Source organism: Vidua chalybeata, chromosome 3 (genome assembly GCF_026979565.1).
Source record: "Vidua chalybeata isolate OUT-0048 chromosome 3, bVidCha1 merged haplotype, whole genome shotgun sequence".
NCBI classification, from domain to species: domain Eukaryota; kingdom Metazoa; phylum Chordata; class Aves; order Passeriformes; family Viduidae; genus Vidua; species Vidua chalybeata.
The window spans coordinates 12,179,931-12,199,895 of record NC_071532.1 but is presented as its reverse complement, the minus strand read 5'-3'; the positions used below and the strand labels follow the sequence as shown (position 1 = coordinate 12,199,895).

The 19,965-nt window shown below is 40.1% G+C and overlaps 1 protein-coding gene across 3 annotated transcripts; it reads right to left on the bottom strand.

Annotated features, from left to right (window-relative positions):
• Positions 1–840: 840 nt before the first annotated feature.
• LOC128786281 (plasminogen-like) lies at positions 841–15,859 on the bottom strand. 3 transcript variants are annotated; one of them, XM_053939465.1, is made up of 13 exons: positions 15,779–15,859; positions 12,821–12,956; positions 12,079–12,185; positions 10,907–11,021; positions 9,714–9,877; positions 9,015–9,144; positions 8,773–8,891; positions 7,173–7,335; positions 6,179–6,309; positions 5,184–5,343; positions 3,560–3,750; positions 2,026–2,087; positions 841–1,427 (listed from the first exon to the last, which is right to left on the bottom strand). In XM_053939465.1, exons 1-13 carry the CDS (start codon positions 15,825–15,827, stop codon positions 1,269–1,271), a joined length of 1,686 nt encoding a protein of 561 aa, XP_053795440.1. In that variant the 5' UTR covers positions 15,828–15,859; the 3' UTR covers positions 841–1,268. The 3 variants fall into 3 exon arrangements, with proteins under 3 accessions (XP_053795440.1, XP_053795439.1, XP_053795441.1); XM_053939464.1 differs by lacking the exon at positions 15,779–15,859 and adding an exon at positions 15,401–15,566; XM_053939466.1 differs by lacking the exons at positions 2,026–2,087; positions 15,779–15,859 and adding an exon at positions 15,401–15,557 and having other exon boundaries at positions 1,268–1,427.
• Positions 15,860–19,965: the final 4,106 nt, after the last annotated feature.

Here is a 19,965-nt window from a genome sequence, read left to right as displayed (position 1 = left end):
CAGGGAATCACTGATGATCTGCTGGATTTCTTTAGGGGCTGAAAGACTGCTGCATGGACTCGCCCCCTAGAACCTGATTATCCTGTGATTTTTGGATTCATGGGATGGTGGGGGGAATGAACTGCATAAAAAGATGTTAATTAGGTTTTATTGATATAACAATTGCCCATTGTTTCAATATGCTTTCCTCTTCTTTCCTTTCTACTCTGCCTGCTAGATGGGACTGGGAGAGGAAAGGTACCCTGATTAGACCAAAAGAAGAAAGGTCCCAGTGCGGTGGTCCTGGTTGATGACTTCAGATGCAGGATCATTGTCAAAGACTAGATAGGTTTAGTGTCTTGAGCCACTTTTTGGGGTGCTTGAAATGCTTGCTTATGTGCTGCTAGGTGAGGTGGTGCCTTGCCCTGCCCCCAGACCCCCTCAGCCCTGGCAGAGCTGCCAATCAATCAATCAATCACTGACATGGGAGGGTGGTGCTAACCCAGCTGCTGACTGGCCAAGCGACTGGAAGTCTCTCCTTAGGGGAAAGCCCATGGAGGCTTAATAGATGGAGCACAAGGCCAGCACATGGTCTTGACCCTGCCAGCTTCCTGGAGTTCCTATGTCCCCCACAATGGAATCCTAGGAGGTGGTAGATCTATGTGTGTTCTTCTAAATCTCTTCTGTCTTTCTGTCTTTCTCTGTCTCTCTCTCTTTCTTATCCTAATTCTCTTTTCATGGAACTTTGTGGGTAATGTTAGATCTCATAGGTTTAAAGGTTTCTAGGTGAAATGGGCTAAGTAAATGCTAAGTACTAAATTAATGCTAAGTAATGCTATGATAAGTGAATATGTTGTCATATTTAATCCTTTTGCCAAAGTCCCTTTATTTTCTGTGTTTTTGCCAGTAAGCTTTTATGTGATTTTCACCTCTTGAGAGTATCTGGTTGGGATTTCTCTTTGTGCCAACTAGTATAAAGGAACCTTCAATTTAATTCCTGGGTTTAAGTATTTGGGGTGTAACAGGGGTGAAGTAGCAGCTTTACAGCTACTGTCACATGCAATCATGGTTGACTCACACAGGTATAACACGGATACTCTGACAGACAGTAGCAACTGGTCAGCTTAGCTACTGCTTTGCAATAGCTACTTACACTCAGCCAGTAGTGGTATTTATTGAGGATTCCTATGAATTATTGCATAATTTTTAAAGCCAGTCATAAAACTATACTTGGAATGTTGTTTCTGACACAGGGACTGCTTTCCATAAAAATTAGCCTGCATCCAGATTCAGTGGGAAGCCATTGTATTCTTGATCCAAGAAACAAAACCAGGAATTTGGACAAAACCAAGCTTTGATGGCCGGGTACAGTTCAGTCCCCAAGAGGTGACTCCATATTGGACAAATCTGTTCTTCTCTTGGCAGACCAGAGGTCCTCCAACTTCAGCCTAGGGAGGAAAAGAGTATGAAGTAACTTCTCTAGTAATAGGGACACTAAGCATGCAATCAGCAAAATACTGTCAGGAATAATATTGTAGCTCCAAAGGCTTTAAAATGTGACTGACTCAAGGACTGTAGAGAGAGAAAGTGCTTTATTAGACCTACTGGAGTAAAAGAATTGGGGGGGAAAAAGCCCCTTGTCTCTAAGCATCCAGGCCATGCTCTTGTTCTGAAGATCCACCAGTTTTGGATGTGAGTACATCCCCAGATCATCGTGAGGTCAATTACACACACAAAAATGGAACTTTCCTAATTTTCCACATCCCCAGTCTGTGTGATCTGGACAAAAATAATTTAACTGTTTTAATGCTGTTCCTTGAAATGCAGCCATAGCAGGATATGAATGCCTGTGTCTGATGATTTTTGACTCTACCAATGAACATACTGCCTACAGTCTCTAAGTCCAGGCAGTATATTACAGGCTTTGCTTCAGGTGAGTGGGGTATTCACAACACTGGGCTAATATGAGTAAGATATTACCTTACACAATTTCCCTTCTATGGTGGTCGACTGTGTGAATTAAGAAAAATAAAATGCTGTGTATACCTGCTGTGTATAGTTCTTAGGCTTCATGCAGAGATGTTGAGCTTCTGAAACTATTTCTGAGCCTTGAAAATCCAAATTACATGCATTTACCTGCTTATAGTCAAAGTTAGATTATTCTTACCCCACAGTTATCTATGCTCCCCAAAGTAAATTCACCACAAAATTAATTATTTTTAACATTTCCATTCATAAATTCAGGGTGATTATATATTCATATCAAGGAACTTCAGGCATATTCTGTAACATATTGCAAATATCTGGAAAGACTTCAAGGTTTTTGCTAAATTGGTATCAGTAAGCACTTTCATGAGAGAAGCATATTTCAGCAGCCCATTAAACTGAAGGAGCAACTTTTGCTTCCAAGATACAGATAGTTCTTTTCTGCTGCATGTAAGAAGAGCACACAACTCAATTTAGGAATGTGTCTTTTGTTCAACCCTGTCACCTTCCTTTGCAAAATAAGTAACTCATGCAAAGCTCCACTATACTTTAAGAAATGTCGTACCACTTTGACCAATGTGAACTATGAATTAAGGAAGTGACAAAACAGGACAGAGCAAAACCTCTTTTATCTAATTTTGCAAAACAAAGCTGCCTTTTAACAATGCAAGCTAAGGTCACCCTCCTGAAAAGATAAAGCACAACACAAGCAGAATTCTTATGATAATAACAGTCACATATTTAAGTAGCACATAACTAGAGAAATACTAGAAATGTCTGTTTTCTTCTTATTCACCTAAAAGAAAAAGACATCCTTCAGAATGCACTGTAAAATGACATAGGCTACAGGACATATACTAACTAAAGAGCACTTGCTGCAAAATGCAGCAGTACAGATCTGAGAGCTGCAGGATTGATGTAATTGTTACATTGCAGGCCTAGTCACTGTCCTGGTTTTGGCTTAGATAGAGTTAATTTTCTTCTTAGTAGCTGCTAGAGTGCTGTGTTTTAGGTTTAATATCAGAATAACAATTATAACACACTGATATTTTGGTTGTTGCTACATAGTGCTTACTCTAAGTCAAGGACTTTTCAGTTACCCCTTCTCTGCCAGTGAGGAAGTGCACAAGAAGCTGGGCAGAAACATGGCCAGGACAGCTGACCTGGCCTGGCCACAGGGATATTCCATCCCAAAGAACAACATGCTTATTACATACACTGGATGGAGCCACTAATTGCTGCTCAGGGACAGGCTGCGCCTTGGTCAGCAATTTTATTGTGCATCACTTTTGTTCCTTGGGTTTTGTCCCTCTCTCACGTTTTCATTACAATTATTATTATTATTGCTGCTATTATTATTATAGTTATTGTATATAATTTTGTTTAAATTATTAAACCATTCTTATCTCATGAGTCTTACTTTTTTTAAAATTCTCCTCCCCACCAAAGAAGGGGTGGGGGAATAAGTGAGCAGCTGCATGGTACTTAGTTTCTGGCTGTGGTTAAACCATGACACTCAAGAATAATTTTGATAGGTTGCTATTTCCTGTACCCACAGACTCTACAGGAGGTGATGCTTATAGCCAGCTGTTACCAGATGTGGTGAGTGTAGTCAGGCCAATGTTTCGTTCCATCATTCCAGGGGACGCATTCGGTGCAGACTGTTGTGTATGATCATCACACCTCTTGAGATTGCAGTACTCCCATATCGTGTTGGGGTCAGTGGTGAAACACCACGGGCTGCTGTCACCGTCTGGGTTTCTACAATAGTTGTCCCTCAAATCCCTGCACAAATAAAATCAACAGTCATGCTACATAAGACTGAAAGTAAGCATAGGAATATCTTGACAAAATACAAATACAAAATACAAAGTACAAATAAATAGATTTATTGTTGGTTTTACTTATGGCCAGATATCCTATTACCAGCAAGCACATCTGTGGTTGTGATGCTAGTGAAGAGTTGTATTTCACATGTGCATTAGAGTCTTGACTATATTTATACATAAGGAAACAATTCAACTACTGGCTTATTCTCTGGCTGTAATATTTCAATACAGAATGTCTGAATTAGTAATACATATGCATGAAAATTCATACTGTTGGGGGGAACTTAGGCTTTTCCAAAATTTTTTAAATGTCAAAATTCCTTCTTATATTCAGAAGAATGGCAAATAAATGCTTATGCAATTGATCCCATCTTACACCCCAAAACTCCATTTTTACTGACTTCAGTGAGACCACTCCCATGCCTGTGCTTGCTGGGGCATGGGGGAGTAGAATTTATCTTTTTAATAATTTGCAGAGTTGCAGTATTTCCCCCTCCTAAATCACAGCATGGTCTCAGAATAAAAAAGAACTGCGATGCCTTTTCTCTGAATATGACAGAACACATGAATTCCACATTTCCCAGCTTGATTTGAATTTTTAAAAATATTTTTGAAAGATATCATCCCCCTCTGAGGATATTCCAGAGGATATTCCAGGACATTTTGTCATTTTTTAATGACAAAATATAAATGAAAATTTCAAATTATTTAGGGTGACAGCATAAAAAGGGCAAAAAATTAGAAAAGTATCAACCTTCCTGCTTATAATCCACTAAGCATGATGGATTTCCTCACAATTGCTCCTGTAATTGTTATCCCGTTGCTCTCCTGCCGTTATTAAAAACTGGCACATTAGTGATTTTGATTATCTTGTCACTGCTCCAGTCGTTCCTGGTGCAGTTTTGTTAGTCTGAAGAAGATAAATCAAGGGGAAATTTCAGTGTACACAATTCTGGGCGCCCAATTCCAACTGCAAAGAACACTTAGTTGGTATTTCTAAGCCTGACATATCTGACTGTGTGTTTTATATAATAAATGCTGTGTCCTGCCCAGATTAAGTCATTAGAAAGGCCACAACAAAAAGTCTCAAATTCATAAATGAAACACGTATTTCAGTAGGTGCCTTGTCTCTGGGTGCAAGTCTCCTGGTGTTGGTTGCAGAAGATCATATTTAAGAGTAAGGGACACAGCTGTATTTTACTCAGAATTTAGATAACAAGGAAACAGAATTCTTACAAACGAGACTCTCAGAAAACATTTCTGTATCCTAGAAAAGTTCTCTTTTATTGATATATTCCTTAGCAGTGTTTTAAAGCATAGCTGTGCAAAGATAATACAACCAGCAACCGTTATTGCCAGAGAAAGCGAGAAAAGGTGAGATAAACGTACGCGTCCGGGAATCTGTCCGGGGTTTTTATATGCCTGTGTGGGAACATGGAGCTCCAGGCCTGGCACTTCTTTCCTGATACAGTGACAGAAGCTGTGCCACGATAACTCTGGCCTTTGCCTCGGTAGCACTCCTCTGTTAGGGGAGCTTGTACAGGCACATCTGTGGCAAACAACAGAAAGTGGTCTTTGGCATCGTAATTTTAATGTTCTTACTGAGCAGGCACAAGAAAGCCTCAAACACACAGGATGACAAAAATAAATGACTCGTTTATGCAGACAGTATCCAGTGAAGTCATCACACCTGCAGCAGAAGAGCATTTCCAAAGATACTGAGAAAACTTTCACAGTTTTAACATCTTATATTAGATGTTTTTCAGTGAAGGGTTCACCAGTTAGTTTCATTTTGGCATCAGTGAACATGTCAGAATTAAAGATAAGAAAGTTCTCATGCAAAATCCTCAAAGATTAGACACTGGTGATTTTGCCCATGATATTTCTCAAACAGACATTATGTTAAACTTCAGTCTCTCTATCATCCTTTTGATTGTGCTAAGATGTTCTTGTTAATTTTGTGCTTAAATGAATGAATGTTTCAATGTGATTTTTAATTACATTGAAAGCTCTTGTCCTCTCATTTGTGGCTAACTTCCAAAAATAGGAGTTAATTTTGTTTAGCAATTTTTCATCCCTTTAAACCTTTTCATTTTTCAATTAATTTGCTATAATTGGCCTACCTTTGGGAAGAAAGGAATATAAAAACATAAATATCTTTCATCCTGTAATTCTTCTGTTGAGTCAGCTCGTGATTTGCATCTTTCACTGTATTTCCCTAACCACTGAAAGTTTAATATTTGGCAGGTTTTGCAACATGCCAGGCAGACAAACATTAAGAGTGACAACGTGACTGAAAAAAAAATCAATACATTTACAATCTGAAACAATAAATCTTTCACTGTTTTAAAGTCTTTATCTCAAGTACAGTCCACCATTCATACCAGCAATCCCTTGTTCTGTCGTGTCACAGGGAGGAATTGTGCAATATTCCCATCTAATGCTGCTGTTGGTGGTGTAGCACCAAGGCTTCTTCTCTCCATCAGGGTTTCTACAGTAGTTTTCCTCTAAGCCCCTTAAAACAGGAAACAGGAACATTGATTTTAAACCAGTCATAGAAATCCAGAAGAGTTATGTGCAGGACTATTAACAACTACTGCATGCAGAATTAAACTCAGTGGTGTATTTATTCTTTTTGGAGATTGATTAACCCATGCATCACTCCCTTGGGACTAATCAATGGTCTTCAACTTCACAGTCTGAATGCTGAAGATATAGGAAGAACTTTTCCAATGCTTACACTTTCTGCTCTTGTTGTTGAGGTCAAGATGAAGCAGTAAGAGCACACAAGGCACTGATATCCCTGAGATTACAGTAAGAGCCAGGCAAGGCTGGATGTGACAGACTGGAAGTGTGTAGATAGGAGCACTGTTGCATGCTGCTCTCTGCCCTGTGAGAATGAACAGGGTTTACACTTCCCTAGGAAAACTTGCAGGATCAAACTACAGAGCTATAAACCAGGTCAGTCGCAGCTATTCCTGCACATCGGTAATGCTCTGCAAACTCAGCTCCTCTGACCTTGGAGCACAAGGATGTACTGGAGTATGTTGTCCTTGGAGCATCACTCTTCAAAAGAGTAATGCACTGAAAATGCACCAAAACACAGCCAAGGGTTTTTTAACATAAAAGTAGTGAACTACTTATAGCTCTGCTGTGGGATGTGGAGGAGACAAGTGAGAAAAATACACGAGAATAAACAGGGAGGCAGAAAAAAACTAAGAGCAAGACCTGAACAGAAGTAATGAGCACTGACAGCTAGTGAGAATTAGAAGTTAACAATATAAATGAAGAAAACCTGTCCTCCTCTTGCCTCTGCATCTGGATTGATAGGGAATAACTGTTCTTTGGTATTTGTTAGAATGATGAGGCTCAGCGTACTTGCAGGGATATCTGTCAGGAATCCAGCCATGCTTGTGAGGAAACTGCGTGTTCCAGTGTTGACAGGCATTTCCCGATTCGGTGACAGCTATCCTTCCTCGATAGTCTTCACCTCTCCCTGAAAGACACTGGGAGTCTAGGCCAGAGACTGGTGGGGGTGTAGCTGTAACAGAAAAAGAAAAAAAAGAAAAGGAAAGGGAAGGGGAGGAAAATACTGGTAAGTAGTGCTTTCAAAAATATATAAACACCTTTGTTTCTGTAATGTTGCAGATGTATTCTTTTTTCTTTCAGCAGAGGTTACACTGGTTAAAAACCATGTCAAAATCAAAGAGGACATTTTTATGAGCCTCCAGACTGCCAGATGGATGTCCTGTGTCTGCCCTTTTACAGCAGCCAGTAAATAACTTTTCTGGGTTGAGCCAGATTCTGTGCCTACTGTTCCCTGAGAGCAGAACAGGAAAGGCAGTGAGTTGTCTTGCACAGTCTTGTAAACCCAAGTGAGATGGAGTACAGTAATATAATACAGGTAGAGTGGAATGCCAGAAAGGACCAAGAAGAAATTGTGAGAGAAAGCAGAACAGCCTTCAGAGCTAAACCTCTGGAGTCAGTGAATTGGGGAAGAGGGACAGAAGATATAGTGAAAAAAAGAAAGTGAAATAGTCTGCCATGTGGGGAACAGCAAAGAAAACAAGAGAATGATCAGAGGCTCTCTGCAGAGAGCAAATGGAAAATGAATTTACAGCGCATACCTATAATATACAGAATTTCCCAAGGACATGAGTATGACCCTAAAAGGTCGGTATGCTCCTTAAACTTTAAGTTTTAACAACAGGATGGAAATGCTATGGTAGCTGTCACAATTTATCATACAAAAGTCTGTAAATAGTTATTCTGCCATCTGTAATTAAGCATGCTGAAGAGAACTACATCTAGCAAACACACACCACTGCTTAGAGCACTGGCAAGTGCAGATACATAAGAAAGCAATCTCTAGAGAGAAAAAACACACTTACTTTTTTTTTTCTCAAAGTGCAATACACTTCTACAATTGGGAATGTTATCTCTTATTTCAGTGCCTTGGAAATACCCAGATTTAGTGTGCTCAACTTAATGGGTTAAGCTAGCTCACTGATAAGTCAGGTTTTTCTCCTGAGGCCTGAACCTGTTTCTCAGGATTCATCCCTTGCTAAGAAAAAGGCAGTGCTGGCTGTGCAGATCAGACCCAGGTAAAATATCACAGTATAGCCACATGGTAATTTAGATGATTTCTATGAGTTAGCAAATCAGCAGTAAACTACCACCTGATTTAACCTTAATGTCTTGCCTCCCAGGTAGGTTGAAAAGTAAAGTGGTTAAGGGCAAATTATGGTTTCCCATAACATCTTTGCCTGTACTGCACTTTGTGACACCTTCATCCTCAGTGACCATACATGATTTTACATAATAGAAGTTTAATGAATGATTCTGCTTATTAATGTGCACTTTCCCTGGTTCACAGAGATACCTCTAGGTTACTTAGAACTGTGGTTTCTTTTCTTTCCCTTCCCTGCATAATTTTAATGAGCTATCCTCTGGAGTGATCTCAGGAAATCAGACTCACTGCAACGAGGAATGTTGCAATATTCCCAGCGTTTATTCGGGTTGGTAGTGAAACACCAGGGCCGAAGTTCACCATCAGGATTGCGGCAATAATTCATCTTCAGATCCTTCTCTGGATAGCTGTACATTGAAAATGAAGAGAAACTTGTGAGTCAGCAATAGCCATGTGTAGCAATGAGGCTGTCTGCAGGCAGGGTCTTCCAGGCTCTGTGGGAATGAATTTGGTGCTGAGTGCCAACTCACTGCTTCAGGATAAATCCATGCATATGAGGCTCCTGGACATCCCAGCGCTGACACTCCAGACCAGACTCTGTTCTCGAAACTTCTCCGCGGTAATCCTCGCCGTTACACTGCATGCACTCCCCTGTAGGTCCTAGGCAGAAGAAAGCAAAGCAAGGAACGCTCCAGCCTGTTCATGGAAGATTATGCTGAAAGGACAAGTGGGGTTTGCTCCAGCTAACAATGAAAGGAATTCAGAAATCTGTGCATTACAGCCTGGCCAAATTAATAATGCTTCAGGAATATGTTTCACTTGCAGGGAGGAATTTGTCATGTGTCTGTATGTACTGGTAGCAACGGGAGTTCAGTGTGTTGCACAGCACTTGGGTCAGTCTTTACCCATGTTACAATTAAATAAATTGCTGGTGTAAGAGCAATATAGTCCTTATCCAGATCATTGTTGTTCTCTGCCAGTAGAGTTAAATGTAACAAGACAGTTGAAGATAAAGCAAACAATATCAGCAAATTTAGTTCTTCTATATTTACAAAATAACTTTGATAACTCAAGCCAGTTAAGGAAACAACCTCTCTGTTGAGAACTTCTTAAGTTCATCTTGATTTAAATTCTAATTTGAAAAAAAAAATCTGTAAAAATAAAGGACAGAAATGTAGCAGGAATAATATTATCTAATTGAACATCTCTTCTCTGAAAAGTAAATATACCTTCTCCAGTGTGCGTGACCTGGTCCTCACACTCTGGGATGGCACAGTAATCAAATCTCGTAGCAGGATCTGTTGTGTAACACCAGGGTCCACTTTCATCTGCATCAGGGTTTCTGCAGTAATTTTCTTCCAACCCTGCATTGGGGTGTTTTTCAGGTGTATAACTGTAATAGTATTAAAATTCTATTTTAATCCCAGTACTTTAGTGGCACAGAAGGGAAACGTCTAACCTGCTCAGCTAGCTGTGAATTTTATTCATTCACAGTAAAAATGAGAGAAATTGATTTCCCATTGTAAACCATAAATAAAAACTGTAAAATCATTCCTAACTACAATTATTAGTAGCTTCCTCCCTAGCCCCAGTTGCTAGTAAGAAGTGAGCTTGAAGCCTGTAAGGACAATGACAGTCTCAAAGGACAATTGTTGTCTTTAATACGTGCATCCAGTTGATCTAATCAGCTCACTACAACCCGTGGCTCTGTCATGTGTTTGTCTTAATGGAGCTACTTTAAAAGTTGTGTATTTCTAGAGATTATTCACCAAACACAACTAGGTCTCACAGAGATCTGAAGCAAGTGAAGCTAGGCTTCTTCCTACAGCAATCTTCCCAGAGAAGGCTAAATTACTTTAAAATTATCTTAACAAGAGTATTTGAGTGTATTTAATTAGAATAAAACCAAAATAATTTAAAAAATAAACTTCAGTATAGATCAGAGGACACAGGACCTCTGCTTCCCCACTTGCTTCAGTGAGCCCAATGGCAGCCAGCCCTGAGAAGACTCTACCTAGCCAGATCCATTTGGCCCTTGGATACTTTTCTCAATTTTTTTTTTCAACTCTCTGTATGGCAGGTGAGGGCGGGGGGGACTAGAGTTGGACAGATATCACTTTATACAGAGGAGAGTAATTCTGACCTCACTGTTACCAACAGCAAAAATCTTCATTGTGTTGAGAGAAGGAGCATTTAACCTCACATTTAGACACAACTTCTCTGGCTCACAATGCGTCCTTTCCTTATCCAGATCATTGCAATAGAAGCAAAAGTAACAAGACAGATAAAGAGAAAGCTGTTTTAAAAGGTCACCTGACAAAAGGATTTGATAACTTGCACTATAAATCTGCGTATATATATGAAGATGAGAAAACTTGGAAAAGGTTCAGAACAGCAAAAAGAAATGTAAATAGGGACATACTTTGGTTTGTGGGGTATTTTTTCTGCCCACTTCTGGCATGGAATACCCCTCTGAGTCTTGGCTTCTGTGCCTCTGTAGTCTGTCCCAATCCCTCTTTTACACTGCATAAGGTAAACTGAAATGGAATCAAATTTATTAATTCAGTGGTGTTACAACATTCATTTCCCGGTACTGAAAATCTGCAGATATAACTTAAGCTCAGCTGTACATGATGAACCATGTGTTACTCATGTTTTGAACCTCTTGTGCCTGCAAACATTCTATAATGTATTTTAAAATAAATTAATTACAGCTACTAAGCATCTAAAGAGAGAAATTTCTGCAGCATTGTTATAAAGCTATATAAGCAAGTCAAAAGAACAGCTATATCAAGTTTTTGATATGCAAAAAAAAAATGCAGGCTTATACTATTATAATACAGAGATAAATAGGAATGTCTTTCAGCAGCAGCTGGGGATTCTTGGAAAGGTATTATTCATAAACACATTTGCAGTGTCGGTGTCATCCAGCTATCCCTTTAAGCCAGAAAATACTTGGTTATCAAAATGCACTTGTCATATAAGTGGCTCCCAAACTTTTGATTCATCCTAGCCTTGGACTCTCCCAGGTATTTTTCTAGTGGAACTCTAAGACAGAGAATGCAAATAATGTCAATGGTGCTTCTATTGGCAACAGACACTGAAAAATCTCCCTTTATTGAGGTCAGTGATATTGATTTCCCCTTCTTTTTTCCCTTTTTTGTTTGCACAAGAAGAATCTCCCAAAACCTCAAAATATAAAATGGCAATGTTAAATCAATCAAACAGGAGACCAATCTGCTAGGAAAAAATGTGTTCCTCCTAAATTATTTTAGCCTGTCTAAATAATAAAGCTGGACACATCTGACACCCAGGGAGAGGAGGTGAAGACTATATAACTGGGTCTGGGAGGAAGGCAACAAGTAACTTCCCAGTTCAAATGGCACATGGAGACCCCCATGGATCTAGGCCTTGGTATTTGATCCTTCTTGAACAGCATTTTTAGTAATGTGGCTTCTTCCTGTTTGCCCCCCAAATTCTCTATTAGTTTTCTGCCCTATACAGGAATTTGCTCCAGCACTGCAGCAGAGAACAGAATGATGCCATTAGAATAGTCTTGATGAGTAAATATGTAACATCTTACTGTACACATACTTCTCTTCTCATAAAGATCTGTGTCTGTGCTGGTGAATGTCACTGTCATTTTAGCATTTTCAGCCAGTGTTAAACACTGTAGTATTTTCCTGGTGAATAGGAAAGCCCTGTTGAAATTGAGAACGAAGCAATATTGACATAAGAAGCAATATTTTAAATTAAATTCAAATTATTCAACTCATAATTATTTTTCTACAAATTATTAATTTGCTAGCACTGTCTTATATTAATTCTTATCTTCCAGATACTGCACTCAATATTTTAGACAAATAAGAGATTAGGGTTACCTACTACTCTCAAGTGGCTCACTTATTCAGGATATATGACTACATGAATAAATTATTGTGTGGGAAATTAGAAACTGCATTGGCAAAACGTTATCAACATCATCCTAGCTGCTCAGGTGAGTGACTGTCCCTACAATGAACTAGAAATCTTGCACTCTTGTGGAAAAAAGCAGCATCCAGCCAGAGAGGCTCAATCAGTTCTCCATGTAATGTTGGATAAAAATGGGAACTTGAACATTTACATAAAATGAATAGTACATTGTAAATCCACTCTTTACTTGATCCTGTGGTAATTTATGGCTGGAGATAAGTCACAAGCTAAAGGCACAGTGGGAGACACTGTTGTAGGCAGAGCTGCAGCAGAATGGGGATGTTGGTTCTGAGTAAAGGTAGGAACATATCATTGATATGCAGACACCCACAGTGGCACAGTTTTAAGATTCAACATAAATTACCTGCAGGTAAAATTTCTTTCAGCTTCACATTTGTCTGCACATTCTCTTTCATTATTTGTCTTATAAAGCTGTTTGTTTCGAGTAAGTATCCAAACACCATCTGTTTTTGAATAGTCATCCAGTATATCTCCTTTCACTAGAAGGGAGAGAAAGGAATTAGACGTTAAAAATGAGAATTCTGCAGTTAAGAAGATCTCTGGATTTCAGTCCCATTTTCCATGTAGTTTGGACAGGTGAAGACACAATTTATTTTGCATAATTCTGGGTAAAAGATGATAAACTCTGAGATTATTTCTATCTGTTGACAGAATCACAGCTGAATGACTGCAACATGTCATGGGAAGAGGCAGAAGAAAGATGTAGAGGCAATTCTGATTAGAGTTATGCATGAGTTTGAAGCTAAAAGCAAAAAATGGGAAACAAGAGTGAGGGGGAACGGAGAGAGAGACTAAGTGGTGTCAACACCAACCAGAGAAAGATGAAGGGAAGTGATACCCATATCAAGGTTTTGGAGAAGCATGAATTAGGTGGATGGGAGATTATGACCTGTCATGTAGATTGTGCAATCCCTGCAGCTTCATTGGTCACTGCCTAGTTGTTTGTCCCAAGATGTCCTGTCCTGGAGCAAGGCACCTCAATCACAAAGTTACTATATAGCCTTTTACAATGCCCACCATTGTTTATTGCAATGGATTGAGCAGGCTTAGTAATGAAATTGTCAGGCTACATTTCTGTTGCAACAAATTAACCCAAGATTTTAAATTAGTAAATCAGTTAGTATTATTAGATCTGAAAGCTACATATGCATAAGATTTATGTTATCTACCTGCTAAGATTTCTAACACACCTCTAAAATACTGTAGCTCACAATAGAGTTTACCACCTAATTGATTTTTCTTTTTATGTCTAAAAAGATTCTATGTTTCTGTTCCTAATTTCTACAAGAGTTTATTTCCATCTCCAGCATCAGGTTACAGTGTTGCACAAGTGAGTTTAATTTGCCATATGGTTTAATGATTTCATTTTTTTCAATATAGATTATTATTGACAGATGCAGGAAGTTCATAATTTTGTGCAGCGTGCTCACAGGTAATGTTGTGAATCTTTCATTTACACACTCATATTAGGGCTGAATTCACTGCAACATCACTCCAGTGTTACTAATTCCCGTGACATATGGGCCATTCATCACCTACCTCCATATGACACAGATTCACACAAAATAAAAGATATTTTGGCCACTAATGAAAATAAGATTATTCATTGCCTGAGGGCATTTTCTGTGTCTCTTTGCAGAGCTGGATCAGTGCTGTAAAACCTGCATGTCTTAAGAAATCCCTGACACTGAGGGATCTAGAGTCCTACTGTTACAGCAGGACTATGCAGAACACCAATAGCCTAGCCTACTAATTTCTCCTGATGGAGTTAGTAAACAAGTGCTTCCTTTCCTGATTTTTTTCCTAACTTAACTGAGGCCACTGTTCTGGGGGACTAGAAAAAGAAAATACTCCTTCCCAAACTTTATTTACTCATCTTAAAACTCTATTTTTTCAAAGAGCTCTATTTTGGATACTATTTCTTTTCAGTGACTATAAGAAAAAAATTATTACAGTTGGATTGAGAATGAATACATGTGAATTTGGATGGCATGCATAAACTAAAAGGCAAGACAGATTGGCAGAAACTTAGATAACAGAAAAGAAAAGGTGATGCTGGTTGCCTGAAAAACACTGCGAAGTGCAAACTTAAGAATATAAGAGATTTTAAATGCACCAGGGAATATATTAGTCTGACTAAAATCTATATAAACCCAGATATTGCACAGGATAATTGAACAGAATATCCAAATACATGTAAAAAACCACATTTCTTCACTTCCATAAGCATCTTTGCAGATTTGACCAGTGCTAACCCAGAAGACATAAAAATTGGCTTTAAGGCAGTTGTGGACCATCACTTTTGAGCAAGTCAGCTAGAGCTGATAACAATGAACAAATAAAACCCCCCACTTTCTCAGCTGTCTTTTATAACCTTCTACAATCACACAATGATATGTCCGTGGTATTCTGACCTTAAGTGTCTGAACTATTAAAAACTCATAAAAACTGTACTGATATGTATTTATCAGTTCTTTAAAAAGTCATTTAAGTGCCATGTAATTATATGTAATTTCAAAGTACAAGAGAGTATGGTATCTGATTGAAATCTGATTGAAATATATATTACACGTGTAATATTTATTTACAGAATTTGTAGATAAGCTTGAAATCCATATATTACCATCAGTGGAATATCTATCTTCTTCTGGAACTGTAGGAAAGAATTCTGGACATATGCCTGGAAAAGGTGATCTAGGTTACTGGGGAGTAAATTTCTACCTACTGCCCTCAGGAAAACAAGGGAGAACATTTTTATTGTGTTTGACAGCAGAAAATGTGAAATTTCTGGAATATTAAGGAGCCTGTTAATTTTTCCATTTTGTTTTAAATATTCTGTTTCAAAGCTTTAAGACTCCTGTCATAAAGGATGAAAATCAGTATCACTGTGCTTAACAATGCTTGGCAGTAAACACAGCTTTACCTTTAGCATTTGATCCAAAGCCTGCTGAAATTAGAGAGAACTTCTCACTGACTGCTGTGGGTTTTGCACAAGCGTTTGACAGGCTGCTTCCCAAGGGTGCCCACATCTCTGGCCATAGGAAATGTTTGCCTGGGGCCATTAGCTGCCCATGCAGACACCAAGGCAGCTGGTCTTCTGGTGTTGCTATGAACACAACCCTGGGGCAATCACAGCTCTCACTTTGCTCAGCAGCAGCTGCTTCTGACCAGCAAGGCCCGAACCTGTCATTGTCCAGGAAAGGAGTGACACGTTGACTGAGGGACCTACCTTCACCACACACAGCCTGCTAGTGTTTGGCCCCAGTCTCAACCAGGCAAGCAGAATGCAAAGGACTCTTACCTGAGCTGAGCAAGAAAAGCAAGAGAAAGGCAGCTTTGCTAATCCCCATTTTGGCCCAGCTGGTGGGTGCTGGAAGTTTTATCTGTTGGTGCACAAAGTTTTATTGACTCACACTGGAGTGAGGCAGCATCGAACAAACAAGGCAGGAGGGTTAAGTTAATCATTCTCCTGTGCTGTGCTCCCCTTGCCATGGTGTGGCTATCAAAACAACCTTGAATTGGATGGATTACCAAATCAGGCTCAATAATTTCTACTGGATACTGGGAAATGTGAAGGCACTTTCTTCTTTTGTGGGACACGTTTGTTGTTTTTTCTCAGATTGCTTGGCATCACTTTGTTAAGGTAAAGATGAGGATCATAGTGGTGGAAAGTATGGGAACAAGACACAATCCACCCACCTAATTCTATATAGTCCTGGGTATTCAGCTTTAGGTCCCAATAGTATTTCCAATCAGAGACTTGGACTGCTTTAAATTGGAACTGCTGCTGATTTATGTACCTGTGTCAGTCCTCCAAAACAGACCCTGATAATGCTAACTCTATATCAGAGTTGTTTTTAACAGCCTCCAATGCCCTTTCTGGAGGAAAAAAAATACTTCCCTCAAGCTTTTTCCGTTTCTGGTTTAGTTTTTGTTGTTCATGACTTGGGAGGTGTCATTCACTTTGGTTCAGTGTATGATGTGCCTTTGGCCTCCAGGCAAAACTGCTGATATCTCAAGTCTGCCCAGACCCCAGGGTGTGTGCAGGGTACCCCATGCATTTCAGCAACATCTGTCACATCTGTCAACACCATGGGGCTCAGCTAAGGCAAGCCAGGCACTCCTAGCCATAGTGCCTTCAGGAGTTTCAATTGGTTCGCCTGGCCAGTCAGGGTAGCCTTTAGCTGGGATTGGGAGGGCAGATGAGAACGCAGTTGGGAGGAAGGTGGGAGTCCTGCATATTCCCCTCTGTGCTGGGAGTCACCTGGGGTAAAGGCGACTGGTCAAAGTTCCCTCCAGGACACAGGTGGGAAATGCACCCTGGGCTGCTGAGGAGGCAGTGGGGAAGTGGCCTTTTTGTGGGCTTTTTGCCTCAGCTTTGTCACACTGCAGAGGTCTCTTACCAGTGTGTAACCTGTAGTGAGAACAGGCAGGAGTGGCACTAGCAGGAAAACAAGTCTTTGGTCGTAACTGTTTTGTGGTGAGTTGTGTCTATATGCCAACACATCCACAGCTCATCTGCATCCCAACCTACACAGTCAGGGTTTGTGCACATCATTCAACCTGTATCGTATCTGGCAGAAGGATATTCCTACAGGGATGTTCCTACAAGGCTCCTACAAGAAAATCAGTGGTTGAACAGAGAAAAGAACCCAAAATTTCCGCAAAGACGCTCATGGTGGAAGCAATCACCACTGATTTCTGCTTGGCAAGCCAGCCAGTCTGTACCCTCCAACCAGCATGTCAGCACATGCATAGGTGAATCCTGGGGCCACATGGCTGTGGAAGAGACAGGCTGTCCTTGTGGAAGCCAGGAGCAGCTCACAGAGACATTATGGGGACATAAATGGGAGGAAGCAGGACTACAGGATCATCTGGGGGAGGTGGGTAGAAGGGCATGCAGGACCTGAAGATTTCCCAGTTTAATACAGCAGAGAGGTGGGGTTACCAAGAGATGCAGTGGGATATGATGAGCAGGGAAATGAATTATGGGGAGCCAAGCCTTGCTTTTTCTGTCATTGACAGCACTACCTGCTCTGTTCTCAGATGCCATAGACTACAGATGCAGAAGTCTGAAATCACTCTAGATCTGCTAGCAAATAGTATGGAAACATCTTTTCTCTTGGAGTTAATTTAAATCTTAGAACGATCAAAAGCTGAGAGATTTTTATGCCCATGTTCCAATAGCAACAAATGAAATCACATCTTTGCTACTGAAAACTATGCTGCAATCCCACTTCACGCTGGATGAGATTTTCTGGAGAACGTGCTCTGCTGACAATGTCCAGAGGGGTGCAGCAGATGATAGCTTTTGGAAAAAGTGAGTGACATTAAATCCCCAGCATGGATAAAAGTGTCAGACCACACTCAGGCTACGTTGTCAGGTGATGTTTGTCCACAAGCTAGCTCATATTGCAGCTCAATCTTATAAGGAAATTTGTTGTACACAAATATGCTTTTCTTTTCTTTCCTACCTTAATACAACCAGTTTCAAGTTGATTGGTTTGAACTTATAGAAATAGGTTCAAAAGCTTTATATTCTCCATGCAATACTCTGTGTAAGAAAGACAACATGCAAGTGTGAAATACACATTAAAAACAGAATGAGAAACAGTGAAGGGGAAAAAGCCAAATGTAGTATTATCACTGTGAGGTACTGAAAAACATAATAAAGGTTATGATGCAGTGAAAAATAGAGTTACCTCATTGGAGCAGAAAAAAACCCACAATTTTGTGAGAAAATAGCTCAGATTTAATCAAATATAGGAAAATTAGAAGGACAAGAAATTACTAGATTGAAAAGAAAAAAATAAATATTGATGAAACAAATAAATGAGAGGAAGTTCAAAATAATGTTCATAGAATTAATTTAAAAAAACACAGATAAAGAGCTGAACAGTAATGAAAACATAAAAAAAAAAAAAAAAATTTGAATGTCCAGTATCAAATTAAAAAATACTTTCTTTAGGCTTTCAGCTTGGAGAAAGAAAGATTTGTACACGCTTGCTCATTCTATACTTTTGTTAGAGAACATCATGCAGCTCTGCTGCACTGGCTTGGGGTGTGTATTTTCCGTAAGATCTGAGCAGAGGATTTGTTATTTAATCACAGTGCTACTTCCAGCCACTGATTCACTCAATTCTGTCAGGGGAATCAGGGCTTTAGACAGGCCTGGTGTAAGTTTTAATCACCCTGTACTCTGCACTGGGAGGTCACACCTCAAGTGCTGTGTCCAGTTCTGAGCCCCTCTCTACAAGAAGGACATTGAGGCCCTGGAACAGTCCAGAGGAGGGCAGTGGAGCTGGTGAAGGGTCTGGGACACAAGTCCTGTGAGGAGAGAGCTGGGGGTGTTGAGCTGGGAGAAAAGGAGGCTCAGGGAAGACCAGAAATTTTGCCTGGGGAGATTTTCAGATCTTCATGACTAGAAACTTCAGAAACAGGTTTGATAAACATCTGACAGACGTTTTCGATCTGTACATGTTCTTACACCATGATGGTTGAACTCAGTAATCCTTTTCATTGCCTTTTCCTTCTCATTCTGTGAATTAGTTTTGTGAAACCTAAAAAATTCCTCAACACAGCTTTAGACCAATCAATCCTCGTAAGCCATTACCAATAATGCTTCTTTCTCTGTAGAATGGCTTTTGCCTCTTATGTCTTCCTTCTCCACTGATACACTCTCAGCTTAAAGACATGAAGAGAAGAAAAACATTTCCAGAACTCCAGACCTATTCACTTAAGAGCTGGGCTTGATGAACCTTTCGGGTCCCTTCCAAATCAGAATATTCTGTGATTCTTGAAATGCTCACACTCCCACAGCACTGTGCCCATTGCCTGCCCTGGTTATATCTACATGCCCTGCTCAGCTGGCAGGCTGCAGTTCTGTGCTCTGGGTCTGTGGGTCACTCTTAGAGCACTTTGGTTTCCTTTGGGAAAAGTACAGCTGAATCCTTGCCCCAGGAAGACTGACTGATCAGAATAACTCACTTCAAAGAAAGAAAAATATTTTCCAAATCACTCTGGGAACACACAGAAATCTCCTTTCTCAAGACATCTCCAGTATGAGCCTACAGCAACATCATTTCATTCAAGTGACAACTTCCTCTGCCCCAGGGGCACACCAAGCACAGTTGGTTTGCCCCTGCTTTTCACAACATAATTGTAACTTCTGGAGTTACCTCACCTTGACATCTCTGCTGTTTTCAGCTGGGGTACCCCCCAGCTATGATGAGACATGCAAGTCAGACTTGTTTAGGCCTGATCCCTGGCCTCTGCCTGTTCTGCAGGTGACGAGGGAGACTTTTTGTCCTGCTGGCATCCACCAAACTGGGCTCTGGCTCCCACCCAGGAGCTGCTTTCCTGCCTCAGGCTCTCATACACCCAGCTTCTCAGAACCAGCACCACAGGCATTACCAGCATACTCCCAGCACTGCTGAAAGCTCTTTACTTGGAATAGATGGATAGTAGCATTATCAGATAATAAAATGC